Here is a 24226-nt window from a genome sequence, read left to right on the forward strand (position 1 = left end):
AGATCCCATTCACCTGTTCACTATGCAGAAAAGCAGTGAATGGGTCATTCCTCAGTCATATTTCCCAACTTTTCCCAGCCGAGAGACAAAGATGTCTATGGGCGGAGCCCGCAAATCGGGACAGTCCCACCTAAATCGGGACAGTTCCACCTAAAGCAAGATAGTTGAGAGATACATTATATACTATAAACACAAATAGTGTGAGTTAAGTTGAAAATATTGAACTTACAGAACATTTAATTATTTCTTCTACAACGTATTATTATTATTATTATTATTATTATGTTTATTATTATTTTCCCTTATTTAATTGTGACACAAATAAATTTTATATTTAGATGATCTTTTCCAAATGAGCTTACAATCTAAGAAGTATGGGGAAAACTTGATACATAAACTAGCAGAATAACAATTGGAGCTGCTTTGGTGAAATGTGTGTGGCTACTGTAAAGCAGCAACATTATCAGACACCATTAAATAAAGCAGCCATTGACCAGTACCATTTCTGTGCAGCTACCGGTGGTGTCTTGTGGTTGGAATGAGGAAAGACAGTGCAAGGTGGAGACAAGAAAGTGCTTCTTCTACTGTACATACTTAAATATTTATGGTTAAACATGCACAATTAGTCTATAAATATTACCAGAAAGTATATTCAGTATGTATTTCTTACATAATGCATTTGTTCTATATAGGCTCTTGTAAATCAGGTGGTAGCTACAGTAATTAATCAGTTCAATAAAGATCTACCAACTGGAATGGCGTTATGTGGGGTTTTCACCCGTGATTATCGCACAGATGCATTAAACAGCCAGGTCTGTATTCTTTATATCTAGAATTGTGTGTATGATTAAAATATATTGCTTTACTATTGTTTTTTTTTTCAATGTATGGCAATTGATGAGAGTTGAATTTTCATTTTCACTGGTAATATTGATGGGTATGGATATTAATGTATTGTGAAAAACAGCAGACTGACTATTCATTAATTATGTACTTGGTTTAGACCAAAAAATATGTGTGATAATAGTATCTGTATGTGAACCATACGCTATACCTCTTCTACTGCATTTCTCTTATAATAAACACAGCAGTTTACCTCTTAGCCATCTCCTTTCTATTTTATGTTCCCTTTGTAAGGGTATAGTTTAACATATATTCATGGTATGGGTCCTGTGCTGCTTTCATCAGATGCATTGATATTCATATATGAGTCTGTTTTTCACAAAATCTAGTATAAGTTCTGCTTCAGCCCTTTTTTCCAGAGCATGTATAAGTGCATTGTATGTGTCAGGTAAACTGCACAGGAGTATGGCTACTATGTGGTTGCATTTTATATCTTCTCCTATAGAACTGAGCTGTGCTATAATTGACTGCAAACCATGTGGGTTGGGTATGCTTCACCGATGAAGAAAAATCTGACATCGAAAAGCCCTACAAATAAAATCCGAATTTCTGCAAAAACGGCACTGCAGCTTGACGTCATCACAACGTCTGTCAATAGAAATTTAAAGCGGCAATGTGGGGACCCCTAAGGTTAAGTGTTTAGACATTGCCACTTTAAATTTCTATTGACAGATGTCGCATTGACGTCAAGCTGCAGTTGCAAACACTTGTCCAATTGGAATAACTTGCTGTCAGCATGGTGATCCAATCGGAGATCTCCAGCATCGGCTTCAAGGTAAGTCTGTTTATTTTTCAATCGGTTTTTCAGCAATTCGGATTTTCTTTGTAGGGCTTGTTGTTGTCGGATTAGTGGTAATTGTGAAAACGATTATCACAGATCCATGTATATGCTCTTGAATAGTTTATGTCTGTCTCTTTTTCTCTGTCCCATTCTTGATTATTAATCGCTGGTCTGTCTGTGATTATAAATTCCCAAAAATCATCTTTAGAACAACAGCATTTAAACTCTAAATTTCCAGAGATGATAGTTATCACTAGACGGCTTAGTCACTGCTAGTCTAAAATCTGTGCTGCCTGTTATTTTCTTCCCTGTTTGTATATCTTTTTTTCCCGCTGAGGTATAATAGTGGGTTACTCACAATTGCTGTGCAGCTTTTCTCTCAGATAATTTCTTGTGCTTATATCCTTGTAACTGGGTTTATGGTAACTGGGTTCTTGTGTCTGGGAAAATTGTAATCTGGGCTTCTGTTAACTGGGTTCTGTTTTTTTCTTGGGATCTGAGCTCCTTGTACTTGTGTCTGGGTGTAACTGGTAACTGGGCCAATAAGCTGTTAGCAGTTCAAGTGCTTCTTTCATACTCTGTAAACTGGGGAGTTCTTTGTGGTATAGCTATTTATAATAAACTGTGGTAGCAGAGGATGGCTCCCTTTAAGTAACATGTTACTCGTTTAATGTAATTTGTGGACACAGACTTGGCCGGAGACTCTACTGACAGAAAATCCACAAGTGGTTACCGATTTCTACTTGGTGAAGGATTAATCAGTTGGAAAAGTAGAAAACAATCATCTGTAACACTTTCTTCCACAGAAGTAGAATATGTTTCGGAAGCTCATGCAAGTCAAGAAGTGATATTGTTACAATTGATAACATGATATGGTGATATCATTTGTTGCAGATAATTAGACAGTCAGAAGGAATGACAGCTATGCTGTGATATTTTTATATGTTAGCAAGGCCCAAGTCCCTTGGCTTTTAAAGTGTTCTCAATATGTTTGGAGATCTTTACAGGAAGAAAGTGAAGAAATCAAGAGATTTGTATTTGCGAACTTTGTCTACATATGATAGTTTATACTCTCGGGGCCCAGCTTTTACCCCTGTAATGTTTTGGTTGTTGAAAATTCTTGCTGCTAATGGCTCCATGATAAGTACAAAGAATAGAGGAAACAAGTGACAGCCTTGTTTTGTACTGCTGGAGACTGAGAGTGTTGCAGAGGCACTAATATTTGTTATAATGTACCCTGCAGAAAATACATAGAAAAGCCAATTTCCTGACAGGTAAAGTGCATAAATGCCTGTCAAATGCCTTTTCCACACCTAAGGTCAATACAAGGACAGAAGTCAATTTTTTGTGTGCAGCAAAAATCAGATCCGCAGCTGTCCTAATGTCATCTGCTGCCTGGTGATCTGGGAAGAATCCTATTTGATCTGAGTGGACCAAAGATGGAATGATCACAGCTAATCTATTCACAAGGAAGGTAGGGAACAATTGGATCTGTAGCTAGCACATAAATCAGTCTTAGCAGCTAATTGAAAGAAAAAAACTTTTCATAGTGAAAGCACAATAGATAAACATAAGAATAGCTGTGTAGAGCAAGAGTGTAACAATAATGGGTACTTTATTGGAAATAAATACATTGGATACAAAATAGAAGCTAAGCAACACACTTGACTGCTGAAGAATTTATTTGCCTTTGCAGCCAGTGATAGCAATCAACAAACATTCCTATGACAGTCTAATACATCCTGCTTGAATACCTGCTGTTGTTGTGAAAGTTCTTTTCTCAGGGACAATCTAGTTACTGCTGTACACTCTTCTGGGTCTATATCCTGCTGTAAGTAGTCTAACTGTACTGCTAAGACTTCACTACCAAATTTGTCTGCCTTTGACTCTCCACAAGCAGTACCTTCCAATAATCTTGTAACAAATTCCAGGTTTTCAGGTGCTCCACGCCCCCCCCCTGACCAAAGAGGAGCGATGGCGCAGGAGGACCTACAAACTGTGTCTTTACTGTGCCAGTGATGTACATTTTTTACAGGATTGCCCGCTCCGTAGACTCTGACCATCTTCAACCTCTGCCTCCAGCTCTGAGTTGCTTCTATCTCCATTCCAGAAACGCTGTCTGCTTCCATGAGTTTCCCCAGTTCGACGCAGAAGGGGCACTGCCCTTACAGTCCGCTCCAGAGGGGGCGCTGATCTTACAGTCCGCTCCAGAGGGGGCGCTGCCCTTACAGTCCGCTCCAGAGGAGGCGCTGCCCTTACAGTCCGCTCCAGAGGGGGCGCTGCCCTTACAGTCCGCTCCAGAGGTGGCGCTGCCCTTACAGTCATCTCCAGAGAGGGCGCTACCCTTACAGTCATCTCCAGAGAGGGTGCTGCCCTTACAGTCATCTCCAGAGAGGGCGCTGCCCTTACAGTTGGCTCCAGAGGGGGCGCTGCCCTTACAGTCGTCTCCAGAGAGGGCGCTGCCCTTACCGTTTGCTCCAGAGGGGGCACTGCCTTTACAGCCCGAGTTGCCTGTCCATGCGGTTCAGCCCGAGTTGCCTGTCCATGCCCAGTCCGGGCCTCCTGCCAAGCCTGTTGCCCAGTCCGGGCCTCCTGCCAAGCCTGGTGCACAGTCCGGGTCTCCTGCCAAGCCTGGTGCCCAGTCCGGGCCTCCTGCCAAGCCTGGTGCCCAGTCCGGGCCTCCTGCCAAGCCTGGTGCCCAGTCCTGGCCTCCTGCCAAGCCTGGTGCTCCGCCCGGGCCTCCTGCCAAGCCTGGTGCCCTTTCCCGACCTCCTGCCAAGTCATCTGCCCAGTCCGGGTCATCTTCTGCCAAGGGTGTCCTGCCCGAGTCCCAAGGGACTTATGTTCAACCTGAAACTACCCAGTCTCATGCTAATTTGAATTCATCCTCTGTTCTAGACTTCCAACCACCTACCTTGAATGGGGATATTCAGCAATTTCATGTTCTTATTAAATTTTGTATATCCCATTTTCCCTCTGTATCCGACCTCCTAGATACCCAACGAAAGCAAGTGTTTTACATGTTAGCCAACTTTACAGGGGAAGTTCTGGAGTGGACAGAGCCCTTAATTGAAACCCAAGATCCCATCCTGTCTGATTTACAGCCTTTTACTGAGGCCGAAGAATTTACACCAGCACTTGCCAATCTCAATCCCAGTGCTTCATCTATGCCACATGTTCTATCTCCGGCTACTCCAACTTTGAGGTTATTGTTTTCTTCGCTCCATTTCCAGCAACCCTCTAAAAGCCATAAAAAGAAAGTGACAAAGAGGAAGAAGAAAGATGCTCCTGGATCTCAACTCCCTTGTGGCGTGGTTTCTATACCCTTTCCGTTCTTGCACGAAGACTTCTGTACTACATGCCCAATTCTGGTCTAATACTCTGACTTTTCTGACCATTTCTAGTATTTAGGCATCTGGAATCCACCCTTTAAAGGAGAGGGTACTGTCACGACTTGCATTCTGCAGCGACTTTGTTGGATCTTTTCTATATATTATATCCTACCTGTAGTACCACTGCCCACCAAAGGGGTCACTGTGCTACTTGGACTATTTGTCTCGCTTGTAGTACCACTGCCCACCAAATGGGCCACTGTGCTACTTGGACTATTTTTCCCTGACTCATTATTGCTGGAAGTTATTTCACCTGCTTCTGGCCTATATAAACCTTCCTGCTCTAAACAGTCTTTGCCAGATCATCAGGTCACTTTATTTGAGCAGTAGCCATCCTTGATTCCTGGCCTCTCATCTCTGCTGTGAGTTCATCTTTGCATCCCTGTGCCAATCCATGTTAAACAGATACTCATCTCTGCTGTGAGTTCATCTCTGCTGCATATTGGATTCCTCTCATCTCTGCTGTGAGTTCATCTCTGCATCCCTGTGCCACAATCCATGTTAAACAGATACTCATCTCTGCTGTGAGTTCATCTCTGCTACATATTGGATTCCTCTCATCTCTGCTGTGAGTTCATCACTGCTGCATATTGGATTCCTCTCATCTCTGCATACCTGTGCCACAATCCTTGTTAAACAGCTACTCATCTCTGCTGTGAGTTAATCTCTGCTGCATACTGGAATCCTCTCATTTTTACATACCTGTTCCACTATCCGGGGGGAACTGTTATCCGTTCCCCTATCTGTGCCTGCAATATTGACTATTGTTGCTATTCCATTGTTATGAACTGTAGTTTACCATTATCTTACCACTTTTGCATCTTGAACCAGTGTTATCTTTGTTTCTTAATAAACCACTTCATTCATTTATCCTCTCTCCGTGGTCTTACCTTGGAAACCCTGACAGTATGACACTCCATTACTTAGACTTCAAAAGGTCTTCCAAGCTAAATGGTTCAGAATTTGATATCTGTTATTTGCTTTTAGGAGCAGCTGGAAATATGGACTGCATTTTTCCCATAAAGTCTTTAAGACTGTGCACTCCTAGTGCTTTCCATACAGCAAAACTGATTAATCCCACTCCGCACCAGGCATATAGGGACCCCCATCCTAAAGCCCTCAGGGAAAGTAATGAACCACTTTCTGGTAAGACAGCTGTTCCAGTGGCACCCTTACTGAACCAGTTGGGGCTGTTCTTTTTTGCAAGGGACAATGTTGTACCAAAATCGGTGAGCATCCCTGCTGTTGCAACTGTGCAAAGAAAAAGCCCACCTTTAATGAGCAGTAGTTTGTCCTCCCGGTCACCTCAGCAGGCTAGTCAGACTTTGAATCCCAGGTCACCTCAGGAGGGTGGTTAAAGCTAGAGTCCCAGCTCTCCCCCCTCTTTCTTTATCCTGCCCCCCTGCAAGGCTCCTTGTGCATCCATGATAACTATGAGGTTGTTCCTCACGGAACACATAACATGCTGACAATCATGGAGATCCATCCATTTTAACAAAGTACTGCCTGTGACCTTTAGACCTTTGGACTGGAGCTGGACGCTGCTGTTCGCCGACTACCAAATATCCCTTGCCGGGATCTTCACTCCACCTCTGTGTGAATGCCTGTGCTACGTTCTCAGGTATCAGCTCCTACTGCTAGAGTACAAGACCTGGGGGCATCAGAGTACCTGTGAGCGCATCTAGCTCTACGGGGAAAGCGGTTCCTATAGGCGAAGACCTCTGAAGCGGTTCTAGGAGTTGATGCCTGGGGGTGTGAGCCGTAACAGTTACGTTATCGGATCTCGGGAGTTTTGAAATCTATAAGTACCGTCCTCCACGGCGATCTAGCGCCATTTCACAGCGGAACACGGATGGGGTAGCACAGTCTGTAGAGCAGATGGGCAGCAACATAGATAGAATAGAAAGAGGAGGGGGTAAGAGTGTTCAACAAAGTCTACAGTGACATTCAGGAGAGCTCCATTGCTAATTGTCATTGCTGAAAAACAAATCCTAGGGCTGGCAGGCTTGGTGTAATTCTGCAGTCACATTCTACTGTGTTATATAGGTAACACACAAAGAGGAGAGCTCCATTGCTAATTCTCATTGCTGAAATACAAATACTAGGGCTGGCAGGCTTGGTGTAATTCTGCAGTCACATTCTACTGTGTTATATAGGTAACACACAATGAGGAGAGCTCCATTGCTAATTGTCATTGCTGAATAGAATTAATAGGGCAGGCTTGGTCTTCTAAATCTGCATTCCCATAAAGTTATGAGAACAAAGAGAAGAGCTCCATTGCTCCATTGCTAATTGTCATTGCTGAAATACAAATACTAGGCCTTGCAATATTTTCTTCTGACTTTGCAGTCAAATTCTATGGTGTTATATAGGTTACACACAAAGAGAAGTGCTCCATTGCTCCATTGCTAATTGTCATTGCTGAAATAAAAATACTAGGCCTGGCAGGGATTTCTTCTGAATTTGCAGTCAAAGTTTACGGTGTTATCAAAATGAATTCACAGCAGTACACAGAAGAACAGAAGCATCAAGCAGCTGCTGGCACCAGTCATGATGATAGTAATCCCTCTACATCATTTGGTAAAGCCTATGTAAAAGTGCATAGTGTTTTTAATTCAGGGAAACAAATTTGTAAAAAAAACACCTTTTACCTTGGTCAAGAAAAAAATACCTGTAATCCAGGCAAAGTTATCTGCAGAAAAAAATAAAATTGCCAACATGGCATTCTACACATGCAGTGGCATAGAGAGAATGAGGCCTTTGCCTTTCACTATGAGTGCGAGTTCTGCAACTGTCACTGAGGCATCTTCCTGTAAGGTCAGTCGTGACCAAGCAAGACCTTGTCATTCAGACTCCAAAAGTGGTGTCCAAATACTTTTACGTTTAAAAGCCTAGCTGAAAGAAAACAGGAAGGCATTAGAGGAAAATGTATGTTCAGATTCAGAAGTGACACAAATCTCTGAGGAGAGTCCATCCACGAGTGCTATGTGTAATTGTGACCATTCTGATAGTGTACCCGTAAAGAAGGCCCCTTTCAGCATTTCTGCAGATGTGTGCCTGAACAGCCCGAGTGTAGTCGGTGATACACCAATTGAGGATGCCATTTTGGAATTGCAACAGGATTAGGGGGATACTTGTGTAGCTGACGAGGGTGCTAAAGGTGATGTTTATGAGGATGATGTTGTTTGTGTAAGTCCTGCAGCGGTGGAAGCAGTTCTGGCACGTGATAAGAAGAAAGTGATGGTCATGCCTGGACATAACACCAAAAAATCCACTTCTTATGTGTGGAAATATTTTTACCCAAATCCTGACAACAGTTGTCTAGCCATTTGTAGTGTATGTAAAGCCACAGTCAGTCGAGGGAGGGACCTTAACCATCTAGGAACCTCATCCATGTTACGCCATGGCAAGGTGTTGGGAAAATCAGAAACTTATGCTAAAAAAATAACAATAAGCAGTCCATCATCAGCTAGGACCCTTCTCTCATCTACATCCCAATGTCTGCAATCTACACCCAAATCACCGTCCTCATCAATATCCTCAGTAGCGATCGGAGTTAGTCCTGCATCCAAATTGTTAAGGCTAGACCGAGCATTCTCCTCTCTCCCGCAGCTGTCAGCTGTGGGAGAGAGGAGGATGCTGGGTCTTGGCGCTGCACGGATTGGTAAGTTTTGTTCTTTTGATTTTTCTTTTCTGGCTTGCCCGCGGCACCCCTGTGACAGCGCCGCGGCACCCCTGGGAGCCACGGCGCACACTTTAGGAACCGCTGGAATATAGTGAGGTTTCACACAGATTCCTGTGCATATTTTAAAAATGTTTTGTTCTGTAGCAATTTGTGAAAGTCTTGTAACAGATTCAGAAAAAATGCACCCTTTCCTGTGTTTGGTGCATATATTATTATTATATTAAGCTGTAGTTAAATGGTGTTGGGTCATAGAGCCGTCACAACATTATATCACACTTGTGGATCTGAAATAGATGAGTCTATCATGACAGGAGCCAGCTGTGCACAATAATCACCATGCCCTTTGTTTTTCTGGTCTGAGGTTACATAGAATGCTTGGGGGAAAGCTTTCAATTTTAGCTCTGGGTGTACAGAGGTAAAATGTGTTTTTCTTTAAATTGCAATTTGCACTTTTTGGTGTTTAAGAGACTGGGCTTTTGGGGAGTGCGATGAGGCCATTTACGTTCAGTAATATCATTGTCAACTCATGCAGGGTCCATCAAAAGCAAATGCTCTATCAGTCGGTTATCTTGAGATATGCTTTTATCAGATGATAATCATATTAAGCAATAAAGATAATTACCACCACACTAAGTTTTCTCTTTCCTGATGTTATTTATAGCTGCTCCCAATGTAGCAGTAACTATATTGGATGGTGCACCCAATACATGTATAACTAATATGACAACAAGGAAATCCAAAGGCTCAAAACATGTTTGAATGGGGCACTCGGTGATTAATGTTAGTTAAACTTGTATTAAAACATTAATTTTATTGAATCTATTACAATTATTATAAACAGAGTGTTGCCAAAGTTGACTGATATTAACTAAAAGGAGCAATAAATGGTAATAGAACCAATGTTAATAAGGTATCAGCTAGATGCTATCCTAATTTTTAGGAGTTTACACCTTTAGTTAATATACTTATGTTATATATATGTTATCATTCTTTATAGTTAACCAATGTCTGTAACAAAGCACTAACAGCAACGAATTAGGTGGTTAATACATCTTTAGTGGAGATATTATGTTGATCACAGCCTAGGGAATTTAATAGATGGATAATAAGAAATAACACATTGATGTGTATATAAAACAATATATTGATTAATAAACAAACACAGCACGGCTTGGCGGCCTTAGCTGCCATTTTACGGAATAATTATTTATTAATTCTATTTATTTCACCACTTTTTTAAACATTTTGCTACTAGTAAAACTCAGGTCAACTTTGGGAACACTCTGTATATAATAATTTTAATAGATTCAATAAGGATAATGTTTTAATACAAGTTTAACTAACTTTAATCACTGAGTGCCCCATTCAAATATGTTTTTCTCCTTTTGCTTTCCTTGTTGACAATCATATTAAGTAAGGCTGGGTACACACTACTGAATTTTCCGACCAATGTGTTATCTACAGCGACTTTACGTATGACTAAAGTTAAGCAATTTTGGTTCGGCATAACGTTGACTCAAAAGGTTGTGATTCCGTACACACTGTAACGAGATATAGGCTCCCTGCAGCGATATGCCGAAGAAATTTAAATAAATGGCTGAACATCAACAGCAAAAAAACTCCCACAAATTCAGATTTAGGAAAAGGAAATACGTCATCGCCATTCATTCTATAACACATATTTTTGTGTGCAGGTGTAAAATTATCCAATGTGACATATCCAATACACATCTATACAATACACAGCTATATGCTTTCGTTCTACACAGGATAGACACAGGTGTATAATTATGCAAGCAGACATATGCAATACACATCTATATTAATTGCTTCCCACACAGCCATAATTTTAACACTGTTCCATACACATACAGATTTTACTGTCTATAATATTTAAAATCAATAATATAAGGTCACATGTCAGTTCTTGAAATACATGATATTGTATTGAGAATATGTATTTTGAGATGTGTTAAAAATACATATTGTATATTCTTGCACACAGGAATACATTCATGTCACATAGAACGTTTAAAACAGGTTTACTATAGAATCTCCATTAAAAGCACATTATTTCCATTTACTGATGTTTCGATACCGCACCACGTGGGAGAGGTAGAGACATAAGAAATTTACATACACACGCCCAAAAAGGAGTCGCTGTTTGAGGATGTATCAGCACTTCATCACGGAATTGGTCGTGATTTCATATTCACTGTAGGATCGGAAGGTGGTTGGAGTGAGATTATTAATTTTACAGACCAACCAAATGAATGTTACGGACTTCTCCTCCATTCCACCGCCGCTCCGTCTATCTCGGAAACCGCACTTCTGGGTTTGGCGGTCACATGACCGCAACTCAGGGCGGGGGTTTTGAATCTCTGTTACTATTTAAACTTCACTCTGACACTCGGTGAGTGTCAGAGCAACTTACCTGCTTCCTGGCTCCTGTTCTCCTCGTGGATCTTCGTGCTTCAAGCCTCTGTGTTGAATCCCTGTGTACCAGTACCTGCCTGTATGACTATTCTGGATCTCCTGCCCCTGTATACCGACCCGACTTGCTGACTCTTCTTGGTTGAGCGGTCGGTTTACGGATGAAAAACTTGTAGTTTGTACCTAGCCTAAGGGGGTGAATAGGAAGAAGTGTAAGGAAAAAGCTTATTTGATCTAACTCCAGTGGATAGTTTGTGGTACATCATGTCTACCCAGGGTATGTGGGAGACAGTGGTTAGTCACCAGACACTTAGAGAGGGTTAAGGGGGTGACTGAAGCAACTGAAGAATTGAAATATAAGTAACTTCAAGATATATCATTTATAAGTTAACAACAATGAGCAATGTATAACATACTACAAGAATAATCTCAACTTCTAGTTAGCTAGCAAACTTGCAAGTTAAAACTTAGCAACATCATACCATATACTAGAGGAGCAGTTCCACACAAAGATAATGTTAACATAAACTTGTATTTGAAGACTTTAGGGCTGATTCTGAGCTGGATGTACACCAGTGTGCATAGCACATAAATTGGTTCTTATCAAAGTAATATAGTAATAGCATTATGTACATACTTATACAGAGACATGTGCACATACCGTTACAGTTTCTTGTTCATGTTAGTTTCATTGCTCATTTATTTACATTACTTTTTATACAGGTGTTGGTCACTGTACCACAATGTTTGGAAATTCTTCTGTTATGTCCACATCGACAAGATTGGGTGAAAAGAATCAAGTATATAATATTTGATGAGGTATGTAGTGTTGTGCAAGTCTTACAGTAAATTATTATGCAGTCATATCGTGTGCAGAAACAATATCATGCAAATAATAGTATTTTAGATTAATTTAATACATACATATTAGAGGTTATTTTTAAATATATAGAAGTATCTAATAAATTTCTGTCTAACTCCTGTGTTGTCTCGGTTTTAAATTAGAATTACACTGATAAATCAACCATGTTTACTGTTCAATAATGAATATAATTCAACCTGGCGCTCAAACAGAATGCAGCCAAATTTCACACAATGCACCACCAACCATGTGCCTCCAACAAAATAAACTCACAAATGTGTAGAAACACTAAGCACTATCTGTGTGTCACGGGCACTAGGAGTCTTTGCCCAGGATATCACCAGATGATGTTCTTACCAGAGTAATATAGCTGGTACTATGGTCCTCTGGTAGCAGGGTGACAACGGAACAGGAGAATCAGCAGATGGTGAGAGAATGCTCAAGGAAAGTCTATGACTAGCAGCAACTGGTAATGACTTAGATGTATGTACACGAGGAACCAGATGGACAAGTAAATGTGAGGAGAGTCAGTGGTCTGCGTACAGCAAGTTGTACCACTGCTATAGTGAGGAGGAATGTCCAGGAGTAGAGAGGAGGTAGTGAAAGTCAGTGGTCTGCGTATAGCAAGTTGTACCACTGTCTATAGTGAAGGAATGGATTCCAGGTGCAAGTAGGTAACGGGGAAGTCAGTGGTCTGCGTACAGCAAGTTGTACCACTGCTTATGTGAGAGGATAATTGAAACTGGTGTCAATGGGAAACAGGAGTCAGTGGTCTGCGTTCAGCAAGTTGTACCACTGCTATATATATGTGAGGGGGGACACGAGGAGATGAATGGAATGCAGAGGATACACGGGGCACACAGAACTTGATCCCACGATGATAACCACAATACAATAATAACTGACAAGCGCTGCTTTGAAGTATACAAAGTCACTATAGAGATCCAGGTAATAGGAAACAAAGTCAATAGTAACAATAGCTTCAGTAGATGGAAGACTCCGGAGATGAACACAACACAGTCCAGACGGATATGCAATACAATAGCAAAGTCAATGGAAAGTATGCATACCGCGGTTCAGGAGAGCAGGCTGTCAAGGAGACGTGTAGGGATACCTGACGGCTGAACGCCGGCAGGAGGAGAGACCACTGGAGGATGGAAGCGGTAATCAGGTTGGTGCAGCGCACGGAAGGTAACCAGTAATCAACGGAGCAATACTCAGGAAGCAGTAGTAAGTAAAACTGGAAACATGATGAACACGGGAGAGTTGAGGCTGTCTGGTATCCGGCAGTAGTAGCGGAGGCAGCGGAGGGAAGGCACGCTGAACACGGGAGAGTAGAGGTGGTCTGGAATCCGGCAGTAGTAGCAAAGGCAGGGGAGGGGAGACACGCTGAACACAGGAGAGTAGAGACGGTCTGGAATCCGGCAGTAGTAACGGAGGCAGCGGAGAGCAGACACGCTGAACACACGAGAGTTGAGGCGGACAGGAATCCGGCAGTAGTAGCAGATAGGAATCAGCTGAGCGCAGACACGATGAACACAGGAGAGTTAAGGCGGACTGGAATCCGGCAGCAGTAGCAGATAGGAATCAGCTTAGTGCAGGCACGATGAACACAGGAGAGTTGAGGCGGACTGGAATCCGGCAGCAGTAGCAGATAGGAATCAGCTGAGTGCAGGCACGATGAACACAGGAGAGTTGAAGTGGTCTGGAAACCACAAACGTAGTAGACAGGAATCAGCTGGAGCTGAATACACGAGGAAACACAGGAACACCTTCAGAGGCTCATGGGGAATGAGAGTCAAAGATCAGGCAACCAGGTAATGATCACAGGTGGTTTAAATAGGGAGGGTTGCCTGATCATCCAATCAATTAAAAGCAACAGGTACTGAAGGTTTCATAAGGGCTGCACATGTGCAGACCCTCAGGATGGCGGACGGCCACGGTTCCTGAACACAGGAGAAATGGCACTCACAGTCCGGTGAATAACACTGTGTCAAAACATGGAACCTAGAACAAACTTATATAAGAGTTATCAACCAATACAATTTCTCACTATCCAGCTTGTCATGATCCAGCACTTACCTGAGCCTGCGTGATGTGTGTGTGTGACAAAGGGTTAATCAAAACATCCACCTGGTCTGTTTAAAAATTATTAAAACTCTCCCCTTCTATCCCATACACTGACTTTGCCTTACCAACTATGCCACCACCAAGGTTTTTTGTGAAGAGCTGACACTCTTACTTAGGAAGCCTTTGGTTCTCCCTTTAAACTAATCTATAACAATTTACTTGCATCAAAGTTATCAAAAACCAAATGATCGCCCCTGACCTAAGGTTATCATAAACTGAATGATCTCCTATGATCTCCTATGGAGTATTCGAAAACCAAGCTAAGTCTGACACATGAATTCATAATTACATATGCACAATATCATCCAAAGGTATAATTGACTATGTGTACACAATCATATTCTGACATCCAACAGATCCTTCCACACTTCTAATCAGTTATTTGTCCTCTTCCAATACATATCTATATAACAAAAGGGGAGAAGGTACATATAGTGTTCCAGAGAATGTATATATAGAGTTACACAATATGGAGAAATAAACAGGCTCCTATAACATCAAGAGATACAATGAACCACTCAAAGAAGTCGTTGATTGGTGAATATTTGACTCCCTTCCCTTTAGTGATTATACTTACAGAAAGTTTATAATCAATGAAGCTCTGTAACAAATCTCTCATCCAATCTTCTTCTATATTTTCTTGGTCACTCCAGCAATTTCAGGCATCTAATTGCACATGCAAAAAAGGAAAATAAATTGCCCTCTGGTATAATACCTTTATAGCATCCAGTATACAATCTGTACTCTCTGCACTTACATAGACTAGAGGCAAGATACATCAAATACTCCTATAGTGTTAAACAATCTCAGGTGTGATAGAATCCACCCTGCATCATGATTATACTCATGAGAAAATTGTCTTGGCAATTAGCCCTCATGGTGTTTTTTTGAATCTCCCTGAAGATTTTCCATTATTTTGGCATAATTCATATTTTAATCCCTTGAGACAATCCCCACTCTCATGGATATAGCTTAAAATACTCTACATTAAAACATCTTCTTTACAACATTAGCAGGGAGGACTCTCTTCTTGTCTTAGTGTATCCAGTCAGGAACGAATGCTGGCCGGTCACTCTAGTTACAAATCTGAGGGATGACCAAGGGAGAGTTCTCTGCACTGAAAGCTGTATCCCTAATTTTAAGAGTCCAAATCCAATCTTCAGTGTTGACAGGAAGCCCAGATTGACTGTAGTCAGATAAGACAGTAGTTTTTGACATATGCAGAAAGTAGAGGCTACTTATCCTGTATCTCAAAGGCAAGAGACGCTATCCTATCATGGACTACTCTTCTGTCAGTTCACTACCCTTTATAATAGGTAGGTTGTGCAATACTCTTCATAGACTTATGGTGGGACTTCGCTTCAAGATAATAGTTATCATTTGCACTTGATGCGTGAATGAATCACCATAAGACAATACAGCTGGGCTTCCATTCATTTCTTTAAACACAAGAAAAATAACCACACAACATTGCTACACTGATAATGCGAAAGGAGATGGCCAGCAGGAGCTAAGTTGACCTTAGCCACTCCCAGATGTCAGGACCTAGCTTAATGTATCAGGGGCATTTCTCTACACTACTACAATAAATTTGCAATTTAGTATAATGATGCACTCAAAACTTAGACTGTTGAGGTAAAAAAGCAAACATTCATGCCTTAAAGTGTAACTTTTTTGTCTGTAGATTGAATTCGATAGTTATTTGTCTGCATACTCTGTGATAAACAAACTTTAGATCTCATTAGTGTATTTTACAATGCAAGGTCCACTGCTTGGGAGGAGAAATTGGAGCAGAAGTTTGGGAGCACATACTAGCCATGATTCGCTGTCCATTCCTGGCTTTGTCTGCAACAATTAGCAACCCGGAACACCTAACTGAGTAAGTAAACTTTAACAATACTATAAATATGACTTAACCACTTCATGAATGGATGGGGTTTTCCCCTTCATGACCAAACCAATTTTGTCATTTTGCCCTATGTAAAAGGGAATAACTTTTTATTTCATAGTATGTACAAAGTTTTTTGAAGCAATAAACAAGTAGCATAAATATATTCCTAGAGATCTGTATATGATTTTAATCCACATTAGGCATTGGATATATGTCAAGCTCTAAGTACAATCTTCTAGAGGAATGAAGTATCATCCATAATATTATATCTAATATATTCATGTTTGGTATGTAACTGTACATTAACATATGACCTATTAATTATGTCTCTCAGATGTATTAGAGAAATATATAGAATATGTTTCTGTATAAAAGGTCATGAGTAAGAAATATGTTTTGAATATAAACAGAGTAATAACCCATACTGGCATGCGCACAAACCTCTTTTCAGTGGCTTTAAAAGGTCATAATACTTAATACTGTGAAATATTGTAATGGGATTCAATGTGCAATCGAAGATTTGTCCATTTTTCCGCCTATCCCAGGCAAATAGCCATGCGTGAATAAGTGAGTACATTTTCTGTTACTACCCCTTTTTATTTCAAAGAAACTGTTTTGCATAATATTACTGTTTGTAATTTTGTTATCTTATTCTGTATGCCTTAGCAATTTTGGCTATTTTGCTATATAACATTCCTTTTAATAATGTTCTGTTGCTGTGTTATAATGAATTGATGTGCTAGAAACTGAAATGGCGGTGATTTATTTGGGTAAGGATAACTCTGGTTGATCTATGTTTTGATTGCAGCTTTAGAGTGTCAGCTCATGAAAGAATTAGGGAATTAATAGTGAGCGTGTGATATAAAGAGGTTTGGCGGGGTAATTATTTTTAGACCAGGTGGTTGTGTTGTGATGAACTCTTTGTCACACATCAGTAAAACAGGCTCAGGTGAGTTCTGTTTGTGTGACATTGTTTACGAAATTTATTATAACAAGCACCTGCCACTTGCATACAGCGAAGATAGCCATTTTGTGGTGTAAACCTATTAATGTAGCATTTTAATCACTACAAACTTGTGAATCATAATTGATAATGAGTCCTCATAAATTCTAATCACAAAGTATTTCAGTAATGTCAATAATTCATAGGGAATTGTTAATCTCAATTCTCTTGAACAAAGGTTTAGCTATAAAATGACAGTCTCAAAACTGTGTAGTTAGCAGGTGGTTTTTAATTTTAATCCTGTTAGTCAAACTATTCATGAGGCTCTGTGGTTGAAGGAAGAAACTGCTCCCTTTCCAGTGAAGGATTCCTTAAGTAGCAAGATGGTAAATTTCCCCTAAAATGGTTTCTTTGTCAATAATGCCTTGAAAAGATTACTATGCGTAATGTATCATTAATATAACACAGACGACAGACATTTCTACGGTGCAGTATGCCTGATTTTCTAGAAATTGAAATCCACCCAATTTATTATGTGGTTAAACACTGTACAGTCCTAAATATATAAGTAAACCAAATGATTTATGATTCAGATTTATGATGATTGATGCAGATTTTAAGCCCAGTTCAGAAAAACAGGAATAAAATAGAAATAGTGAATTCATACTTCTAACTTCAGCACTACTAGTTCATAACTAAAGCAACAATTCATTGCATATGTATATAGATAAATTGTTAGTCAGTTCTGTAAACACAATAATATAATACAGATGTTGCTAATTCATTAGTGAACTGATTTCTTAAAGCTCAAGAGCATATATGTAACATTTTTTTTTATTGTCTAGGTGGCTAAAATCGGTAAGACAATACTGGCAACAAAATGATGAACAAGAAACCAAACATGTGTCAAAATTACCTGTAAATGGAGCAAGGAAAAAACCAATAAAAACAGAAAAAAAGTCTTACAAAGTTCGATTGGGTAATGTGTTGTAAGGAAAATAATTAAAAGGCACAATGCCTCAAAATGTTTCTTTGCTGAATTATGTTTGGTAATTGCCAATACAAAAATTTTTGTCATTTGTCTATACAGATTATTAGCAAACTTAGGAGGTTGGGTCTGTCTCCCATATGCCTACTTTCTGGAATTATTTTGGTTCTTTTGACCATTTATGCCCTCCTTGTTGTCCGTGACCTGTTGAGTTGTGACAGGCTTATCACATGTAACTAAAATTAACAAAAGGCTTTTAAAGGGTATTGGAGGATTACAGAATAGAGTTAAAAACAATGGTGCTCTAGGATAGTAGCACCTTTACAGAATGTAAACACCCTCCACAGGAATATTGTTACACATTTATTTCATAAGGCTATTACAAATTTGAAATAAATAAACAGGACTAGTGTGAATTTAAAGTACTGAAACATATTTGATGTCCCAAATAATGCAAAATGTATGTCTACATTATATAGTGCTGTATGATAAGAGATACAATGACCTGGAAACGTATATTTGTTCTGTGCAAAATTCCAACATCAACTTTGAACATTTCCATCCATGTGCTGCTTTTACAATACCTCACGTAAGTATAGATGTAATTAGCTCTATCCTAAAACATAAACGGCAATGAAATTTGTATGGTTATTGTTTGATTATTGATCTCAAAGATACATAGAATTATAAATGAAAATGTCAAGAAGAAATGTAGATACCCAAAGAAATAGCTTTTAAAGCAAAGGTCTATATTTTGTGGGCTGCTTTGGAAATGTATCACCCTAGGTTTATTTTCTAGTTTACATTATAAAAGATTGTTTTTACTAGGTAGGTTACTTTTCAGTGAATGGCATTCAAAGAGATCTAGGAGAACTCCATTTGTGCAAATTCCTTAAGTTATAACTCTGAATTGTACTAAATCACAAACCAACACACAATGTTAAGTTTATTTTGCCCATGTCACATCTGCTACTCATTCACAATTTACACAAAGTCCTTATTCTTCCATGCCTTTGATCAATAAAATTTTATACCGGTGAAGTAATAGTCACGTAACAAATAGTGTAATGTGGTAACTCCCCAGGATGAGCGAGCAGTTTGATTGGAGCTTGGTCATAATTTTTTTTTCAATAAGGATTTTTATTAAAGCTTTTAATTACAGGGTATACACACACAAAAAAGAAAATATTACACACTTTAAAAACAAAGGGGATGCAGGGGAAGGGAGGGAAAAAAGGGAAGGAAAAAGGAGGCAGTACATATTAGTATACATCAATGCTTGGTCATATTTTTCATTTTAAAGAGAATGCCATTTGTAGATAAAAATTGGGTATACATGATGGGTTTAAATAAATTAAAATATAAACCCAGTGCTTTATAAATCAAGCCTAATGTAATATGTTCATGGCCAGAAAGTTGATTTTTAGGTTTCTAATGGAATATTTTGACTTGAGTTAATAATGTATTTGGTTTAATTGTATTTTAAAGTGAAGACTTACAAGATATAGTAAAGTCAAACAATATGTCATACTAGTATTAAATGTAAACACATGGACACTTGTTTACATTCTATAAATCAAGTTTATTAAATCTTTCAAATATGTGACACGATGATAGGTGATGATCGAACACTTTGCATACAATTTTAAATGTCTTTAGACATGAATAAACATTGACAATTCTTCTTCATTATAAATTAGATGAAGCAATATGGCATTCCACAAGATCTTTCATTATCCCCAAGGGAATGTGTACAGCTGTATGACAGCATGGTGACAGCATGGCCAACATGGCCAAATGTAAAGGTAAGAATACAATCATATCTTCTTATAACAAAGACTTTAAGAGTCTGATAAAACATATGTTGTGTCATTTATGTTGTGTCATTTATTTCTGCTTCCATAATTTTAAAATGAAAAACAAGGGCACTACTCCAAAACATACTTTTTATGGGTGACAAATTCTATGCCTATTTAGGTTGTCTGCATTTTTTAAAGTAGTCATTGTGAGTTAATGATTTGTAGTGGGAAAAAGACAACTGCCTTTTTGAACGCCTATCTATGTTATTTACTTCCAGAGATCATACCCAACAATATACCCAATACACACAAGGATTGTCTTAACAAGTATAATCATAACCCCTCTACCTGGTCATGCCCTAGCCATAGAATAATCTAAAAAAAATCTAAAACAAGCCCACACAAATGCAATTTTCATTAATTGCAAAAAAGAAAATCGGAAAATACATATTTTTTTTAAAAAAAAGGTGCTAGGTATTCAGAGCTGCTACCAGCGTCTTTTGGCTAATGACACTTCTGTTTTCTGTCTTTCAAAGCGCTACAGTTGCAAAGTTCAGTGTAGGACTAGAAACTAATCTCTGTTATCCTTCTTTTTTCCCACTGTCAGAGTTCAGAGGAAGAAATGAAACAGTGCAGCTGTCAGCTAATAGGCTACTAGCAACTCTATACCATGGTAGATGTGTTCAGACTGCATTAGGGTTCAAAACAAACTGGATAGTGGTTGACCAATTTACGAAAATGGCACATTTCATTCCATTAAAAACAAACTTCAGATTCAAAGACTGCACAGTTGTTCTTAAAACATCTTTCGCTTTTATGAGTGCCCAATATCTATTGTCTCAATTTTATAAAGCATTACAATAATAATTTACAGCTGTTGGATTAAATAGTCAGACAAATTCACCTTAAGTTTCTTAGATTGGCAGAAGTAACCTGAGGAACTCTTGAAATTTCTTACTGGGCTGTGACCCTAGTAGACAAGTCCTGTTCCAGTAAGAACTGAAACTGATTGGTCAAAACTTCAGCCAAATTTGTTTCCATGTAGTTTAGGTTGTTCCTGGAATAAACTGCTAAAACCAGGCTATTGGTGGCTTCACCTTTAGCAGATGCTAGGTGGTACTTGGTTGCCTGCAGGTCTTAGACCCATAGTAGTAGGATAAATCAAAAACAAGTGGCAGCACTAATGTGTAAAATGTATCAAATTTTATTAAAACATACACACATAAACATATGTGTCAAATAGAAATTCAAAATATGTCCGTGGATAGAGCTAGGACAATAAAGCAATGTGCTAGGAGTGTGTCAGCTTCACTCTATATAGGTCTCTCCTCATTTTAAACTTTGTACGTGCATCCAAATTTATTTAGGAGACTTATAGTTCCAACAGGAGGATATATTATTTGGAGAGTCTCTGGACTGTTTGTACATTATTCTATTTCGGATGATTGCTTAATTGGAACCATTTATGTACCATATGCTCTTAAGTGCTGAGACTATTATTAGTGTTTATGCGTTATATTTAAATGCTTTATTGTCCTAGCTCTATCCACGGACATATTTTGAATTTATATTTGACACATATGTTTATGTGTGTATGTTTTAATAAAATTTGATACATTTTACACATTAGTGCTGCCACTTGTTTTTGATTTATTCTATGTCTATTCGATGAGATCAGTGCTCATCTTTTGTGGCTAGCTGCAGGTGTGTGTATCAACTCTTTTATCTATTTATCCTGCTTTAATACTCAATTAGTAATGTACACTATATATACCTAACCAGCGCTGGTGGATATGTTGTCCTTTTTTGCTTATACCATAGTAGTTAGGGCTTTTTTCAGAATCGACTCTAGCGACAGATATAAAGAAGACACTGGTCACAGTGCAATACTGCACTGTGAATAATAATGCAGGTGCTCACATAGGTCAGGTGTAAAGTCTGGTAGCCTCAATTGACAAAAGCCAATCCAATGGTCCAGGCTGGGAGCAATAGAGAGAATAGTCAGGGTTCCGATTCTCTGATATCCATTATATATTTCAACATATCAATACTCTTATAATATAGTTCAATCTTTCCTCAGGGAATTATTACATATAATATGTGTTACAGTAAAATCAAAAGACAAAAAACTTTGTGAATATAGGACCATATAGGTAAATCTAATAACCATATATAACCAAGCTATTGTTGTTAGAAAACAATAGTGTATCCATATCCATATTTACACTTCTTAATCCCTCAAAAACATATTTAGAGGGTTATTTTTGTTAAATCCTTTTGGTATTATAGTGTCCAATTGATGGATCCATCTAGCCTTTTTCTTTTTTAAAATTATTTCTCTATCACCTCCTCTGGATGATGCTGGCACCCAATCTATAAGCATACATCTCAATGTTGACAGTTGATGTTCCTTTAGGAGGAAATGTTTCACCACTGGTTTGTCTGTTTAGTCCCCGGCCAATACTTGTCTAATCTATCAATTCATAGATTTTCTTAAGTAACTCTGTTGTGATCTTTACATAGCTTGTAATATCTAAAGTTTAGATAATTTTTAGTTTATTTGGATGATAGTTTCTCTTAAACTCGTTGTCAATATATCTTTACCCTCACAACCCTAGCCAAGGTTATTATAACCCGCACGTGGATGGCAATGGATGCCTCTGATTTACCGAAATGGTAAGCTCTTGTGAACGACACCATGAATCATGAAAGGTATATGTATACGAAAAGACATGCAAGACACAAATATGAAAACATATGGTCTCCCTGGTATTCCTCAAAATTACTCAGGACTGAACTTGAGATGTTCACTGACCCCCGTATTCTGGTTTTGGTTTTGGATCTGGATTAACTTTGTGTTTTGGCAAAACTGTACCTTCCGTGTTTCGGTTTTGGTTTTTTTCTTTAAATCCCTATTTATTTTTTGCTAAAACTACATATTTTTGCTTTTTTTCCCCCCTACATTATTATTAACCTCAATAACACTAATTTCAAGTCATTTGCAGTCAATTTTGACCACCTCACAGATCACAATATTATTTTTATACACTTTCAAACAAAAACTGCAGATTTAGAAGACCAAGCCTTTGTCCAATCTAAATCAGATTGTTCACCTGTAAGTGTCAGTTTATCATTTTATGAGCTCATCAGCCAGAGAGAGTAAAATACACAGCAAGTTTTGCTTGTATAATTAGCTCTGATTTATTAGTTACAAGTCCATATCTATATAGTATAATATCACGTATTACAGAAAACTATGCCCCAAAAGGTTTTAACCACTCATGCTTCCTTTACACAGATATTGCTACATTCTCACATTTTCACATGGGAATTCTCCTCAAGGGGAGTTGGTTTATCTCCTGTCTGCTATATCCAAGGTCATGGGCATAGTTTCCTTCAAACAATGACTCATACAAACTAGCTGTATCTAATCTGTCTTTAAGCTATAAGAGAACAAAAGGGCTATAAGGCAACAAGATGGCGTCAGCTTAGCAAAATCACATTTCTCATCTGCCAGACCTATTATTTGTATTTCAGCAATGACAATTAGCAATGGAGCGATGGAGCTCTCCTCTTTGTATGTTACCTATATAACACAGTACAATGTGACTGCAGATTTAGAAGACCAAGCCTGCCAGACCTATTATTTGTGTTTCAGCAATAACAATTAGCAATGGAGCTCTCCTGAATGTCACTGGAGACTTTGAAGAACACTGCTTCTCCTCCTCTTTATTTTCTACCTATGGCGCTGCCCAACTGCACTAGAGACTGCCAAGAACTGTGCTTAGAACAGCATTTACATAGAACAGCAGACAAGACAAATATAAACAAGACAACATTATAACTATCTGACTCTATATAGTGCTAAAGGGTTATCTGCTGTAGTTCATCTCAGAGAATTACCAGTTTTAGTGCATATACCGGACCACCACAGTATTAAAACAAAAATGCACACGGTTTCAGACTTCCGGTTTTTAAACTATTACTAGGTGCTACACTCTACCACTCACAGTAAATAGCATCTCCAATTACTCCACCACTGAACATATCATGTTTTCCAGGCTCCATTCCTGCCAACATAAATATTTAGCTATAAGTTCTTTAATACATGTTCATAATTCTAATTCCGTCATGTGTTCCACTGTTGAACGGAAAGTGGGAAGTCTAGTGAAACATTTCCGGTTCAAAGTCCTACAATATACATTTCATTAGTGAGGCCAACAGGTGATGTATTATCCTCATCCAACAATAAGATGCATTTGGTTGGAGACATCACTTCAAAACTTAGTATAGTTATATTTTATATATAAAATTTATAATTTGAATATATATTGTCACAGGATCTGGTTAGGAGTGCCGTTTTCTGCAGCAAACTGTTGCACTTCTATGCATCAGTTAAAGACATCACAACAGCCCAAT

General features: G+C 38.9%; 1 protein-coding gene across 1 annotated transcript in view; it reads left to right on the top strand.

The window, feature by feature from the left end:
- Nucleotides 1-24226, top strand: part of LOC142119689 (putative ATP-dependent RNA helicase DDX60) — a 388335-nt gene that overhangs the window by 157504 nt on the left and 206605 nt on the right. Inside the window, exons 18-23 of the mRNA XM_075194180.1 lie at nt 693-812; nt 11918-12013; nt 15950-16065; nt 17866-17999; nt 18488-18597; nt 19709-19813. Coding sequence (XP_075050281.1) covers nt 693-812; nt 11918-12013; nt 15950-16065; nt 17866-17999; nt 18488-18597; nt 19709-19813 — 681 coding nt within the window. The remainder of the gene's footprint in view (nt 1-692; nt 813-11917; nt 12014-15949; nt 16066-17865; nt 18000-18487; nt 18598-19708; nt 19814-24226) is intronic.

Source organism: Mixophyes fleayi, chromosome 1, assembly GCF_038048845.1.
Source record: "Mixophyes fleayi isolate aMixFle1 chromosome 1, aMixFle1.hap1, whole genome shotgun sequence".
In the NCBI taxonomy this organism is placed as follows: domain Eukaryota; kingdom Metazoa; phylum Chordata; class Amphibia; order Anura; family Limnodynastidae; genus Mixophyes; species Mixophyes fleayi.